General features: G+C 40.7%; 1 protein-coding gene across 1 annotated transcript in view; it reads right to left on the reverse strand.

Moving 5' to 3' along the window:
- Positions 1-15,940, reverse strand: part of LOC106594280 (solute carrier family 35 member G2) — a 17,052-nt gene extending 1,112 nt beyond the window's left edge. The window contains exons 1-2 of the mRNA XM_045711015.2: positions 15,577-15,940; positions 1-276 (exon numbers count right to left, since the gene is read on the reverse strand). The exon at positions 1-276 is cut by the window's left edge and continues 1,112 nt beyond it. Of these exons, the coding sequence (XP_045566971.1) occupies positions 1-252 (252 nt within the window). The 5' untranslated portion in view covers positions 253-276; positions 15,577-15,940. The remainder of the gene's footprint in view (positions 277-15,576) is intronic.
- Positions 15,941-16,255: the final 315 nt, after the last annotated feature.

Genomic DNA, 16,255 nt, shown 5'->3' on the forward strand with positions numbered 1-16,255 from the left:
CCCCTTCCCCCCTAGCGGCCTGGGGGTCTCTATGGTGCCAAAGAAAGTCATCTTACTTCTGTCTGTCACCAATCTCTTAGCAGGGCTGGCCTCTGCAAAGGAACCAAAGTCCTCAAAGGAAGGAGCGTCGTCGTAACCCTCGTCTCCGGGTTGGGGGAAGTGGGTGGCGTATTTCACCGAGATGGAATTGGGGTGGATCTTCACCCTCTTCTTAGATCCTCCATATTGATGCTGGCCACCAGATAGATCCATGTTCCTTCAGCAGATAAGAGAGCACTGGAGAAAGACAGAGGTCAGAGTTAGACATGATTACATTACTGACTGGTGGCAATATACTGGTGGTAATATACTGGTGGTAATATACTGGTGGTAATATACTGGTGGTAATATACTGGTGGTAATATACTGACTGGTGGTAATATACTGACTGGTGGTAATATACTGGTGGTAATATACTGGTGGTAATATACTGGTGGTAATATACTGGTGGTAATATACTGACTGCTGGTAATATACTGACTGGTGGTAATATACTGGTGGTAATATACTGGTGGTTATATACTGGTGGTAATATACTGGTGGTAATATACTGGTGGTAATATACTGGTGGTAATATACTGGTGGTAATATACTGACTGGTGGTAATATACTGGTGGTAATATACTGGTGGTAATATACTGACTGGTGGTAATATACTGACTGGTGGTAATAGAATGGTGGTAATATACTGGTGGTAATATACTGGTGGTAATATACTGGTGGTAATATACTGACTGGTGGTAATATACTGGTGGTAATATACTGGTGGTAATATACTGGTGGTAATATACTGGTGGTTATATACCGGTGGTAATATAATGGTGGTAATATACTGGTGGTAATATACTGGGGGTAATATACTGGTGGTAATATACTGACTGGTGGTAATATACTGGTGGTAATATACTGGTGGTAATATACTGGTGGTAATATACTGACTGGTGGTAATATACTGACTGGTGGTAATATACTGGTGGTAATATACTGGTGGTAATATACTGACTGGTGGTAATATACTGACTGGTGGTAATATACTGGTGGTAATATACTGACTGGTGGTAATATACTGACTGGTGGTAATATACTGGTGGTAATATACTGGTGGTAATATACTGGTGGTAATATACTGACTGGTGGTAATATACTGGTGGTAATATACTGGTGGTAATATACTGGTGGTAATATACTGGGGGTAATATACTGGTGGTAATATACTGACTGGTGGTAATATACTGGTGGTAATATACTGGTGGTAATATACTGGTGGTAATATACTGACTGGTGGTAATATACTGACTGGTGGTAATATACTGGTGGTAATATACTGGTGGTAATATACTGACTGGTGGTAATATACTGACTGGTGGTAATATACTGGTGGTAATATACTGACTGGTGGTAATATACTGACTGGTGGTAATATACTGGTGGTAATATACTGGTGGTAATATACTGGTGGTAATATACTGACTGGTGGTAATATACTGGTGGTAATATACTGACTGGTGGTAATATACTGGTGGTAATATACTGGTGGTAATATACTGGTGGTAATATACTGGTGGTAATATACTGGTGGTAATATACTGGTGGTAATATACTGGGGGTAATATACTGACTGGTGGTAATATACTGGTGGTAAAATACTGGTGGTAATATACTGGCGGTAATATACTGGTGGTAATATACTGGTGGTAATATACTGGTGGTAATATACTGACTGGTGGTAATATACTGGTGGTAAAATACTGGTGGTAATATACTGGTGGTAATATACTGACTGGTGGTAATATACTGGTGGTATTATACTGACTGGTGGTAATATACTGGTGGTAATATACTGGTGGTAATATACTGGTGGTAGTATACTGGTGGTAATATACTGACTGGTGTTAATATACTGGTGGTAATATACTGGTGGTAATATACTGGTGGTAATATACTGACTGGTGGTAATATACTGACTGGTGGTAATATACTGGTGGTAATATACTGGTGGTAATATACTGACTGGTGGTAATATACTGACTGGTGGTAATATACTGGTGGTAATATACTGGTGGTAATATACTGGTGGTAATATACTGGTGGTAATATACTGGTGGTTATATACTGGTGGTAATATACTGGTGGTAATATACTGGTGGTAATATACTGGGGGTAATATACTGACTGGTGGTAATATACTGGTGGTAATATACTGGTGGTAATATACTGACTGGTGGTAATATACTGACTGGTGGTAATATACTGGTGGTAATATACTGGTGGTAATATACTGGTGGTAATATACTGGTGGTAAAATACTTTTGGTAATATACTGGTGGTAATATACTGGTGGTAATATACTGGTGGTAATATACTGGGGGTAATATACTGACTGGTGGTAATATACTGGTGGTAAAATACTGGTGGTAATATACTGACTTGTGGTAATATACTGGTGGTAATATACTGACTGGTGGTAATATACTGGTGGTAATATACTGGTGGTAATATACTGACTGGTGGTAATATACTGGTGGTAATATACTGACTGGTGGTAATATACTGGTGGTAATATACTGGTGGTAATATACTGACTGGTGGTAATATACTGGTGGTAATATACTGGTGGTAATACACTGACTGGTGGTAATATACTGACTGGTGGTAATATACTGGTGGTAATATACTGGTGGTAATATACTGGTGGTAATATACTGACTGGTGGTAATATACTGGTGGTAATATACTGGTGGTAATATACTGGTGGTAATATACTGGTGGTAATATACTGACTGGTGGTAATATACTGGTGGTAATATACTGGTGGTAATATACTGACTGGTGGTAATATACTGACTGGTGGTAATATACTGGTGGTAATATACTGGTGGTAATATACTGGTGGTAATGTACTGACTGGTGGTAATATGCTGGTGGTAATATACTGGTGGTAATATACTGGTGGTAATATACTGGTGGTAATATACTGGTGGTAATATACTGACTGGTGGTAATATACTGGTGGTAATATACTGACTGGTGGTAATAGACTGGTGGTAATATACTGGTGGTAATATACTGGTGGTAATATACTGACTGGTGGTAATTTACTGACTGGTGGTAATATACTGACTGGTGGTAATATACTGGTGGTAATATACTGGTGGTAATATACTGGTGGTAATATACAGGTGGTAATATATTGACTGGTGGTAATATACTGACTGGTGGTAATATACTGGTGGTAATATACTGGTGGTAATATACTGGTGGTAATATACTGGTGGTAATATACTGACTGGTTGTAATATACTGACTGGTGGTAATATACTGGTGGTAATATACTGGTGGTAATATACTGGTGGTAATATACTGGTGGTAATATACTGACTGGTGGTAATATACTGGTGGTAATATACTGACTGGTGGTAATATACTGGTGGTAATATACTGGTGGTAATATACTGGTGGTAATATACTGGTGGTAATATACTGGCTGGTGGTAATATACTGGTGGTAATATACTGACTGGTGGTAATATACTGGTGGTATTATACTGACTGGTGGTAATATACTGGTGGTAATATACTGGTGGTAATATACTGGTGGTAGTATACTGGTGGTAATATACTGACTGGTGGTAATATACTGGTGGTAATATACTGGTGGTAATATACTGGTGGTAATATACTGACTGGTGGTAATATACTGACTGGTGGTAATATACTGGTGGTAATATACTGACTGGTGGTAATATACTGGTGGTAATATACTGACTGGTGGTAATATACTGGTGGTAATATACTGACTGGTGTTAATATACTGGTGGTAATATACTGGTGGTAATATACTGGTTGTAATATACTGGCTGGTGGTAATATACTGGTGGTAATATACTGACTGGTGGTAATATACTGGTGGTATTATACTGACTGGTGGTAATATACTGGTGGTAATATACTGGTGGTAATATACTGGTGGTAATATACTGGTGGTAATATACTGGTGGTAGTATACTGGTGGTAATATACTGACTGGTGGTAATATACTGGTGGTAATATTCTGGTGGTAATATACTGGTGGTAATATACTGACTGGTGGTAATATACTGGTGGTAATATACTGGTGGTAATATACTGACTGGTGGTATTATACTGGTGGTAATATACTGGTGGTAATATACTGGTGGTAATATACTGGTGGTAATATACTGGTGTTAATATACTGACTGGTGGTAATATACTGGTGGTAATATACTGGTGGTAATATACTGGTGGTAATATACTGGTGGTAATATACTGACTGGTGGAGAAGGTCAGAGTAAGTTATTATAGCATTATTGTTAAAAAGTCATATCAAATATTGTATCTGATATGTAGAAAAAAAATCGTATTTTTTATATGGAACAATCCACAAGCAGTTAAGAGGACAGATGACAATATGAATATATTGTTGTCATGGAAAGGAACAGCAAAGCCACCTTTCACGTCCTGACCATAGAGAGCCCTTGTTTCTGACTAGGGGGTGTTCTAGTTTACAATTTCTATGTCGGTGTTTTGGTATGGTTCCCAATTAGAAGCAGCTGGTAATCATTGTCTCTAATTGGGGATCATATTAAAGTAGCTATTTTTCCCACCTGTGTTTGTGGGAAATTGTTTTGTGTTTGTGCGTGTGCACCATGTGGTCACGTTTCATTGTTCATTTATTGATTTATTTGTTTTTGCTTAAAGTTTCACTTTGTAATAAATATGTGGAACTCAACATCCACTGCGCCTTGGTCCCTTTCTTACGACAACCGTGACAGGAGAAATATTTGAGAAAGACAGAGGGCCAGTGGGTTTCTGCTGCTCAAGATGGTTTTCCCAAACACAGATGAAACGCTTACATAATTTATAACTCACTGCCTCAGTGATCTCTCTCTCTCTCTCTCTCTCTCTCTCTCTCTCTCTCTCTCTCTCTCTCTCTCTCTCTCTCTCTCTCTCTCTCTCTCTCTCTCTATATATATATATACTGAACGAAAATATAAACGCAACATGTAAAGTGTTGGTCCCATGTTTCATGAGCTGAAATAAAAGATCCCAGAAATGTTCCATACTCACACAAACTTATTTCTCTCAAATTGTGTTTACATCCCTGTTAGTGAGCATTTCTCCTTTTCCAAAATGATCCATCTGACAGGTGTGGCATATCAAGAATCTGATTATTAAACAACATAATCATTACACAGGTGCACCTTGTGCTGGGGGAAAAAAAACATGAAAATATATGATGATGAAAATATCCTCTAATTAATAAAGCTGCCAGTCAAGTTGGCTAGATGTTCTTTGGATGGTAGAACATTCTTGATACACACAGGAAACTGTGGAGTGTGAAAGAAAACAGCAGATTTGTAGTTCTTGACACACTCAAACTAGGGCTGGACAGTATACCTTATTTTACTATTTACCCGTAGTGATGCACGGACCGGTTTGGGGTTTTACCAGTAACAGAATCCTCCTTCATGGTCTGACCCAACAACAGAAGGTCACCTCCTTCATGGCCTGACCCAACAACAGAAGGTCACCTCCTTCATGGTCTGACCCAACAACAGAAGGTCACCTCCTTCATGGCCTGACCCAACAACAGAAGGTCACCTCCTTCATGGCCTGACCCAACAACAGAAGGTCACCTCCTTCATGGTCTGACCCAACAACAGAAGGTCACCTCCTTCACGGCCTGACCCAACAACAGAAGGTCACCTCCTTCATGGCCTGACCCAACAACAGAAGGTCACCTTCATGGTCTGACCCAACAACAGAAGGTCACCTCCTTCATGGCCTGACCCAACAACAGAAGGTCACCTCCTTCACGGCCTGACCCAACAACAGAAGGTCACCTCCTTCACGGCCTGACCCAACAACAGAAGGTCACCTCCTTCACGGCCTGACCCAACAACAGAAGGTCAGAATTCGCCTCCCTAAAAAGCATCCAGGGTTCTAACTAAACACAACATGCCCTTCACAGACTACGGAGGTATATAAAAAGTGCATGGTGACAGTTTTTTGGTGGAATTGGCTACAGACAAGTCTATGGATAGCATCATTTCTCTCTGTCAAACAGGTCCCTGTGTCTTCGTCAACAGCCAGCCGCACCATCCGTACACTGAAGAGGATGAGGTGCATAAGATTGTTCTGGAAGGGCTCAGTCAGACTGATGATGAGAGTACTGATAACACCGATGGAGAACAGTTGTGTGTGTGTGTGTGAATAGGACCGTTATTTTACTGGACATGACTTTAAGGAAGAGCTACTGATTCCCCTCGAAGGGACACACCACCAGGGGACATTCCGGGGACACATTCCGGACACATTCCGGACACATTCCGGGGACATTCCGGGGACATTCCGGGGACATTCCGGGGACATTCAGGGGTCTTTCTGGGGACATTATGGGGACATTCCAGGGACATTCCAGGGACATTCCGGGGACATTATGGGGACATTCCGGGGACATTCCGGGGACATTCTATTCACAAAGCTGGAACAATTGTTTACGCAGCAGGGCTTGTCATTCCAACTTGGTGGTCCCCGACGGGGATCCTGCTGTGGTGGGCAGACACAGGGGCCTAGTCGGCAGGTTGAAGGAGATCGTCCCCCACACAAACGAATGGTTTGCATTGTCTCATCCATCAGAGTGCGCTGTGTGTCAGACTAAACGCTGAGCTAAAAAAGACGTGATGGATAAAGTCATACGCATAATCAACTTTGTCAGGGAGACATCAAGCAACATAACGACACCTTTTCCACAAGCTAGTGACAGAATCAGAGGAGGCCTCCCACGACGATCTCCTGCTTCACAACGACGTCTTTTCCACAAGCTAGTGACAGAATCAGAGGAGGCCTCCCACGACGATCTCCTGCTTCACAACGACGTCTTTTCCACAAGCTAGTGACAGAATCAGAGGAGGCCTCCCACGACGATCTCCTGCTTCACAACGACGTCTTTTCCACAAGCTAGTGACAGAATCAGAGGAGGCCTCCCACGACGATCTCCTGCTTCACAACGACGTCTTTTCCACAAGCTAGTGACAGAATCAGAGGAGGCCTCCCACGACGATCTCCTGCTACACAACGACGTGCGCTGGGCTGAGTAAAGGAGAAGAGCTGGAGCGGTTCGGTGACCAGGTTGTAGATTTTCTCAGAAGTAAAAGGCCAAACGAAAACACCACCTTTGTTTCTGGAAATGTAGGAATTCGTCTCCAATTTGTTTTTTGTTTTTTTTGCTGACGTGCACTTAAGTGGTTTAAATCTGTTGGATCTGGATTTCTGCAAAGCTACTGCAGTTGTGAGAGCAAAAACTCATGCCTATGGTTAGATTTCCATTATTAGCAGCATCTAGGCTGTCCAGTTTGAAGAGCTGAGACAGAATGGCTATATAAGGAATGGAACATATAGGACCAGGGTCCTGCTAGCATTATAACCTATACAGCTGTCAGATGTGGGACGTTAACAAGCAAGAACTGAGATGGAGAGATAATGGTAAAGAACGGTCAAGGGAAGCTATTTTCATATAGAGGGAGGGGACTCTATACCTTATGCAAAGACAGAATCATGGAGGGGATCTGTTGCATGTGGAATAGGGTCCTTCCATGGAGGGGATCAGCTCTGCTGCGTGTGGAATAGGGTCCTTCCATGGAGGGGATCAGCTCTGTTGCGTGTGGAATAGGGTCCTTCCATGGAAGGGATCAGCTCTGTTGCGTGTGGAATAGGGTCCTTCCATGGAGGGGCTCTGTTGCATGTGGAATAGGGTCCTTCCATGGAGGGGATCTGTTGCATGTGGAATAGGGTCCTTCCATGGAGGGGATCAGCTCTGTTGCGTGTGGAATAGGGTCCTTCCATGGAGGGGATCTGTTGCATGTGGAATAGGGTCCTTCCATGGAGGGGATCTGTTGCGTGTGAAATAGGGTCCTTCCATGGAGGGGATCTGTTGCGTGTGGAATAGGGTCCTTCCATGGAGGGGATCTGCTCTGCTGCGTGTGGAATAGGGTCCTTCCATGGATCAGCTCTGTTGCATGTGGAATAGGGTCCTTCCATGGAGGGGATCTGTTGCATGTGGAATAGGGTCCTTCCATGGAGGGGATCAGCTCTGTTGCGTGTGGAATAGGGTCCTTCCATGGATCAGCTCTGTTGCATGTGGAATAGGGTCCTTCCATGGAGGGGATCAGCTCTGTTGCGTGTGGAATAGGGTCCTTCCATGGAGGGGCTCTGTTGCGTGTGGAATAGGGTCCTTCCATGGAGGGGATCTGTTGCATGTGGAATAGGGTCCTTCCATGGAGGGGATCAGCTCTGTTGCGTGTGGAATAGGGTCCTTCCATGGAGGGGCTCTGTTGCGTGTGGAATAGGGTCCTTCCATGGAGGGGGATCAGCTCTGTTGCATGTGGAATAGGGTCCTTCCATGGAGGGGCTCTGTTGTGTGTGGAATAGGGTCCTTCCATGGAGGGGATCTGCTGCGTGTGGAATAGGGTCCTTCCATGGAAGGGATCAGCTCTGTTGCGTGTGGAATAGGGTCCTTCCATGGAAGGGATCAGCTCTGTTGCGTGTGGAATAGGGTCCTTCCATGGAGGGGCTCGGCTTTGCTACTCTGTATTAAAGTCTATATTGAATTCACAAGTTCTCGTAAAAGAGTGTTATGTTTCTGAGGCAATATTCCACGACACACTTCAGCACACTGAAGAACAGATAGGCAGTCTGTCCACCCAGGTGATGAATCCTCCTCCCTTTGCTAAGAAAACGATACTCTCGCTGGATGAGGCCGCTATTCAAACTGAGCTGATTGAACTCTAGACGTCGAGCCGAATCAGGGATATACGCTCAGGACTACTGAATGCTTGTGTGCGTTTTAGGTCAGAGGAATACAGTACAATAAAGAAACGTGCATTTTTATGTGCTAACAATACTTTTCATGTCAAATCGACGACAGCCTGCGCATCAAAATCACATCAATCTCACCCGACATCTGCAAGATCGTGTCTGAGGGGAAAGTAACTCAGCGGCATATATGACTGTATTTACTAAATACTGTATTTAGTAATTATCCAGGGATATTTAGGTGTTAAGCTGTTTGTTCTGTCGTTAAAGGAGCAGGCTATCCCCAGATATTCAGACACAAACATTACATATGTTTCTTTAAATTATTGTTTTATGTAGGATGCTACAATTTTTGGGGGGGGACAGTTGCAATTTGTAAGTAGGCCTAATAAAAATAAATCACTTCTATTAGGCAATATGTTGGTGTCTTGTAAAAAATGCTGTTAACCCTCATAGCTCACCTCAGCCAGTTAAGGTATTTTATATAGGTCTAGGCTCTGAAGAAATACACTCCAATTAAGCCCTCTTGTTGTTTGTAAAGTCAAATTAAAATGAAGATTATTGTTGAAATTAATGGCTCGACTGGTGAAGATTTTCTCCATCTGTTGCATAACAAGGTAGATATATTTTCAGCACCAGGCCTCCTATTGGTTGCAGCTTAACGTTTCAGTACCAGGCCTCCTATTGGTTGCAGCTTCACGTTTCAGCACCAGGCCTCCTATTGGTTGCAGCTTAACGTTTCAGCACCAGGCCTCCTATTGGTTGCAGCTTCACGTTTCAGCACCAGGCCTCCTATTGGTTGCAGCTTCACGTTTCAGTACCAGGCCTCCTATTGGTTGCAGCTTCACGTTTCAGCACCAGGCCTCCTATTGGTTGCAGTTTTACGTTTCAGTACCAGGCCTCCTATTGGTTGCAGCTTCACGTTTCAGTACCAGGCCTCCTATTGGTTGCAGCTTTACGTTTCAGTACCAGGCCTCCTATTGGTTGCAGCTTCACGTTTCAGTACCAGGCCTCCTATTGGTTGCAGCTTTACGTTTCAGTACCAGGCCTCCTATTGGTTGCAGCTTCACGTTTCAGTACCAGGCCTCCTATTGGTTGCAGCTTCACGTTTCAGTACCAGGCCTCCTATTGGTTGCAGCTTCACGTTTCAGTACCAAGCATCCTATTGGTTGCATCTTCACGTTTGTGTGACTAAAACATTTCAGTTTATACCTAGAGCTCCCAGCTGGGGCCAATCAGTGTAATTGTATAAAGAACAGATCTCTATGGCAAGATGCGTCATTCACCCAAGTTTTGTCAAAATCGGGTCAGTGCTCTCTGCGATATCGCGTGTGACTAACGCATGAACGGACGAATGGAGACAGACCCACAGTCCTCTCCCCGATTTCATTGTAGGGGACAATGATTCACGTGATGTTTCCCTATTAGCTGCTTGACTGGACCACCAAAAAGAAGCCCCACTCAGTGAGATGAAGCACAGCTTGATGCTTCATGCTGCCGTGCACTAGCCCGCCGTGCACTAGCCCGCCGTGGACTAGCACGCCGTGCACTAGCCTAGCCTACTAATACCAGAGAGGGAATGGTGGTGGAGGGAACAGATGATATTCAAACGTTGTAGTATCTAATGATGAGAAAATATCTAGATATCTTGTAAGAATCTAAATGCATTGTGTTTAATACAACACAATACAGCAGGCCTATCCATGGCCTTACATTACAATACAATACATTTCATTACAATACATTACATTACAATACAATACAATACAATACAATACAATACAACACAATTCATTACAATATATTACATTACAATACAACACAATACATTACAATACAATACAATACAATACAATACAATACAATACAATACAATACATTACAATACATTACTTTACAATACATTATATTACAATACATTACTTTACAATACAATACAATACAATACATTACATTACAATACAATACAATATATTACACAATATTACATTACAATACATTACAATACAATATATTACATTACAATACATTACAATACAATGCATTACATTACAATACAATACAATACAATACAATACAATACAATACATTACATTACATTACATTACATTACATTACAATACAATACAATACAATACAATACAATACAATACATTACATTACATTACATTACAATACAATACAATACAATACAATACAATACAATACACTACACTACACTACACTACACTACACTACAATACAAAATCCATTCAAATCAAATCAAATGTTATTGGTCACATACACATATTTAGCTCCAACAGTGCAGTAATATCTAACAATTCACAACAACACACACATCTAAAAGTAAAATAATAGAATAAAGAAATATATAAATATTAGGACGAGCAATGTTGGAGTGGCGTTGACTAAAATACAGTAGTATAGAATACAGTATTAACATATGAGATGAGTAAAGCAGTATGTAAACATTATTTAAACATGATTAAAGTGGCTAGAGTTCCATTATTAAAGTGGCTAGAGTTCCATTATTAAAGTGGCTAGAGTTCCATTATTAAAGTGACTAGAGTTCCATTATTAAAGTGGCTAGAGTTCCATTATTAAAGTGGCTAGAGTTCCATTATTATAGTGGCTAGAGTTCCATTATTAAAGTGGCTAGAGTTCCATTATTAAAGTGACTAGAGTTCCATTATTAAAGTGGCTAGAGTTCCATTATTAAAGTGGCTAGAGTTCCATTATTAAAGTGGCTAGAGTTCCATTATTAAAGTGGCTAGAGTTCCATTATTAAAGTGGCTAGAGTTCCATTATTAAAGTGGCTAGAGTTCCATTATTAAAGTGGCTAGAGTTCCATTATTAAAGTGGCTAGAGTTCCATTATTAAAGTGGCTAGAGTTCCATTATTAAAGTGGCTAGAGTTCCATTATTAAAGTGGCTAGAGTTCCATTATTAAAGTGGCTAGAGTTCCATTATTAAAGTGGCTAGAGTTCCATTATTAAAGTGACTAGAGTTCCATTATTAAAGTGGCTAGAGTTCCATTATTATAGTGGCTAGAGTTCCATTATTAAAGTGGCTAGAGTTCCATTATTAAAGTGGCTAGAGTTCCATTATTATAGTGGCTAGAGTTCCATTATTAAAGTGGCTAGAGTTCCATTATTAAAGTGGCTAGAGTTCCATTATTAAAGTGGCTAGAGTTCCATTATTATAGTGACTAGAGTTCCATTATTATAGTGGCTAGAGTTCCATTATTAAAGTGACTAGAGTTCCATTATTATAGTGGCTAGAGTTCCATTATTAAAGTGGCCAGTGATTCCATGTCTATGTACAGTTGAAGTCGGAAGTTTACATCCACTTAGGTTGGAGTCATTAAAACTCGTTTTTCAACCGCTCCACAAATTTCTTGTTAACAAACTATAGTTTTGGCAAGTCGGTTAGGACATCTACTTTGTGCATGACACAAGTATTTTTTCCAACAATTGTTTACAGACAGATTATTTCACTTATAATTCACTGTATCACAATTCCAGTGGGTCAGAAGTTTACATACACTAAGTTGACTGTGCCTTTAAACAGCTTGGAAAATTCCAGAAAATGATGTCATGGCTTTAGAAGCTTCTGATAGGCTAATTGACATCATTTGAGTCAATTGGAAGTGTGCCTGTGGATGTATTTCAAGGCCTACCTTCAAACTCAGTGCCTCTTTGCTTGACATCATGGGAAAATGTAAAGAAATCAGCCAAGACCTCAGAAAAAAAATTGTAGACCTCTACAAGTCTGGTTCATCCTTGGGAGCAATTTCCAAACGCCTGAAGGTACCATGTTAATCTAAACAAACAATAGTACGCAAGTATAAACACCATGGGACCACGCAGCCGTCATACCGCTCAGGAAGGAGATGCGTTCTGTCTCCTAGAGATGCTTTGGTGAGAAAAGTGCAAATCAATCCCAGAACAACAGCAAAGGACCTTGTGAAGATGCTGGAGGAAACAGGTACAAAAGTATCTATATCCACAGTAAAACGAGTCCTATATCGACATAACCTGAAAGGCTGCTCAGCAACGAAGAAGCCACTGCTCCAAAACCGCCATAAAAAAGCCAGACTACGGTTTGCAACTGCACATAGGGACAAAGATCGTATTTTTGGGGAGAAATGTCCTCATGTCTGATAAAACATTTGACCTAAGTTAAACAATTTAAAGGCAATGCTACCAAATACTAATTGAGTGTTTGTAAACTTCTGACCCACTGGGAATGTGATGAAAGAAATAAAAGCTGAAATAAATCATTATCTTTTCTATTATTCTGACATTTCACATTCATAAAATAAATTGGTGATCCTAACTGACCTAAAACAGGGAATTTTTACTAGAATCAATTGTCAGGAATTGAGAAAAACTGAGTTTAAATGTATTTGGCTAAGGTGTATGTAAACTTCCCGACTTCAACTGTATATAGGGCAGCAGCCTCTATGGTGCAGGGCTGAGTAACCAGGTGGTAGCTGGCAAGTGATGACTATTTAACAGTCTGATGGCCTGGAGATAGAAGCTGTTTTTCAGTCTCTCGGTCCCAGCTTTGATGCTCCTGTACTGACCTCGCCTTCTGGATGATAGCGGGGTGAACAGGAAGTGGCTCGGGTGGTTGTTGAGAGACTTATTAGATTTCGTCAAAACAATCAAACATTAAAATATCAGAATACATTCTACTATAACGTTATGTGGATAACATAATGTTGTAATTTCCACGCATTGGACAGACCGTACCACCCTGTGGAGAGCCTTGAGAGCGAGAGCAGCTGCCGTACCAGGCGGTGATACAGCCCGACAGGATGCTTTCGATTGTGCATCTGTAAATGTTTCTGAGGGTCTTAGGTGCCAAGCCAAACATTACAATACATTACATTACATTGCATTATATTACAATACATTACAACACAATACATTACAATACTTCACAACACATTACAATACATTACAACACAATACATTACAATACAATACAATCATTACCATAAATTACATTACATTACAATACATTGCATTATATTACAATACATTACAATACATTACAATACATTACAATGCATTGCAATACAATACAATACAATACATTACAATACATTGCATTATATTACAATACATTACAATACAATACAATACAATACAATACAATACATTACAATACATTACAATACATTACAATACAATACAATACAATACATTACAATACAATCATTACCATAAATTACATTACATTACATTACATTACAATACATTACATTACAATACAATACTTTACAATACAATACTAAAAGTATTTCTGAATCCTCTCACTTCCACCCTCCCCCATAATACACACCAGTGGTGGCTGGTGGGAGGAACTATAGGAGGATGGGCTCATTGTAATGCCTGAAATGGAATCAAACACGTCAAACATACGGAAACCACATTTAACTCCACTCCATTTTTCTCCGTTGCAGCCATTACAATGAGCCCGTCCTCCTATAGCTCCTCCCACCAGCCACCACTGCTTCACATGAAGCACCCAACAGAGCCCTCAGACCAGTCTCCTCCTGTCTCCTCCTGTCTCCTCCTGTCCTATCCACAACCAGGATTAACCTTCTGAACCGTGGACATTTGGAATGTGATGGATAAGATTTTGGTAAGCTCTCCTTTGGCTATACTAAAAGTCTGGTCAACTCTAATTTTAGTTCATACCACAAGAGGGCAGAGATAGGATGGATCATATCTGACTCCCCAACTACATCACCAGAATCCTCACCTCTCCCCCTCTCCCTCTCTATCCCTCCCTCCCTCTTTCTCTCTCTCTCTCTAGCTCTCTCTCCCTCCACTACAAACACTCTCTCATCTCTGATCTATTGCTTTCTGGTCAAACGTTCATGACCTATTCGATTATTATAAGTAATAAATGAAGGATTGTTCAAATATGCCTAGAAAAGCTGTTCAAATATGCCTGGAAAAGCTGTTCATATATGCCTAGAAAAGCTGTTCAAATATGCCTGGAAAAGCTGTTCATATATGCCTGGAAAAGCTGTTCAAATATGCCTGGAAAAGCTTGAAAGGTTTAAAATGTATTTATTCATTTAAATGGATAATTCCTCTAAAAACACAATTTCCTCGAGGATAAAGGGCGAATACATAATCAAACTTGTGAAATCACAATTTCACCCCGGAGGTTTTGGATAATTAACGGAACCAATTTTGAACCAATCTTCGATTCACATTCAAATTATCTCCGATTTTTTTTTTTTTTTTTTGTGATACAGTTTTTGTATCACATGGATATAAACTATACGAGTAATTCTTCTGATAAGACAGAATGTCAATCATTTTGATATTTAGAAATACGCATGCAGACTATTTGTGCGCAATTCATAAAATATTTGACGTCAACGTGTGCCAGTTTCAATCGTTCCGGTGATTCTCATAAATTGTGATGTGAAAAATGAGTTCCCTTCGTCAGATAGCCTGTCATTTCAACAGAGCCTAATTGAATACTGTTGTGGCAATATTCAATTAGCACAGTAGCCTACCTACTACCATATCGACACAGTAGCCTACCTACTACCATATCGACACAGTAGCCTACTACCATATCAAACAGAACTGCATATCCAGTCCACAAACATATATTTTTCATCACCAAAAAACGATCTCATTCTGTAATAAAAAATGTGTAATATCACTTACCCTTTACGCTAAAAATAAGTTCCTATCGACAGGAAAAGCACTATTTGCATCATAAATGACAGCTTTCCTTGTTTTCTTGTTCTCTACACTGGGATAACTGTGCTTGCCGTTTCTCCATCTTCCCTTGCAGCGCGTCTCCAAACAGGCTCAGGTCTCGGTGTGCGACGCACGAGAGAGAGGATTCTCCACGCCCCTTCGACGGGTGGACTTTTGACGGGAGCGAGGGAAAGAGCGGTGGGAACCCGGAGGAAGGAAGAATGGTTGCGGCAACAGTGTTTCTCTCTCTCTCTCCCCGCGCGCTCAAAACATTGCATCTCAAGACCCACCCCCGTCGAAATATTCCCCTAACTACCAGGTTAGGGTGGGGGATGGGTGTGTTTCTGTCTGTGTGTTCATCATCATCATCATCATCATCATCATCATCATCATCATTACGCCATCATTGTCGTCATCAAAATATAATTGGATTGATAATGACCTATTCCCACAAAGTGAAAAGAAGAAGTGAACACAGAAGCTTATATGAATTGGGACATTGGTATGATGGTTGATAATTCATCTCTTCAATCTCCACTCTGAATAACGTCTGAATACTAAAGAGCAGTTCAGATCAAGAGGGGAAGACACAGAGCACAGCAGTGAACCAACCTGTCCTCTCCGTTCTGCTTGATGCTTGTAT

This window comes from Salmo salar, chromosome 29 (assembly GCF_965601325.2).
Source record: "Salmo salar chromosome 29, fSalSal1, whole genome shotgun sequence".
Lineage (NCBI taxonomy): Eukaryota > Metazoa > Chordata > Actinopteri > Salmoniformes > Salmonidae > Salmo > Salmo salar.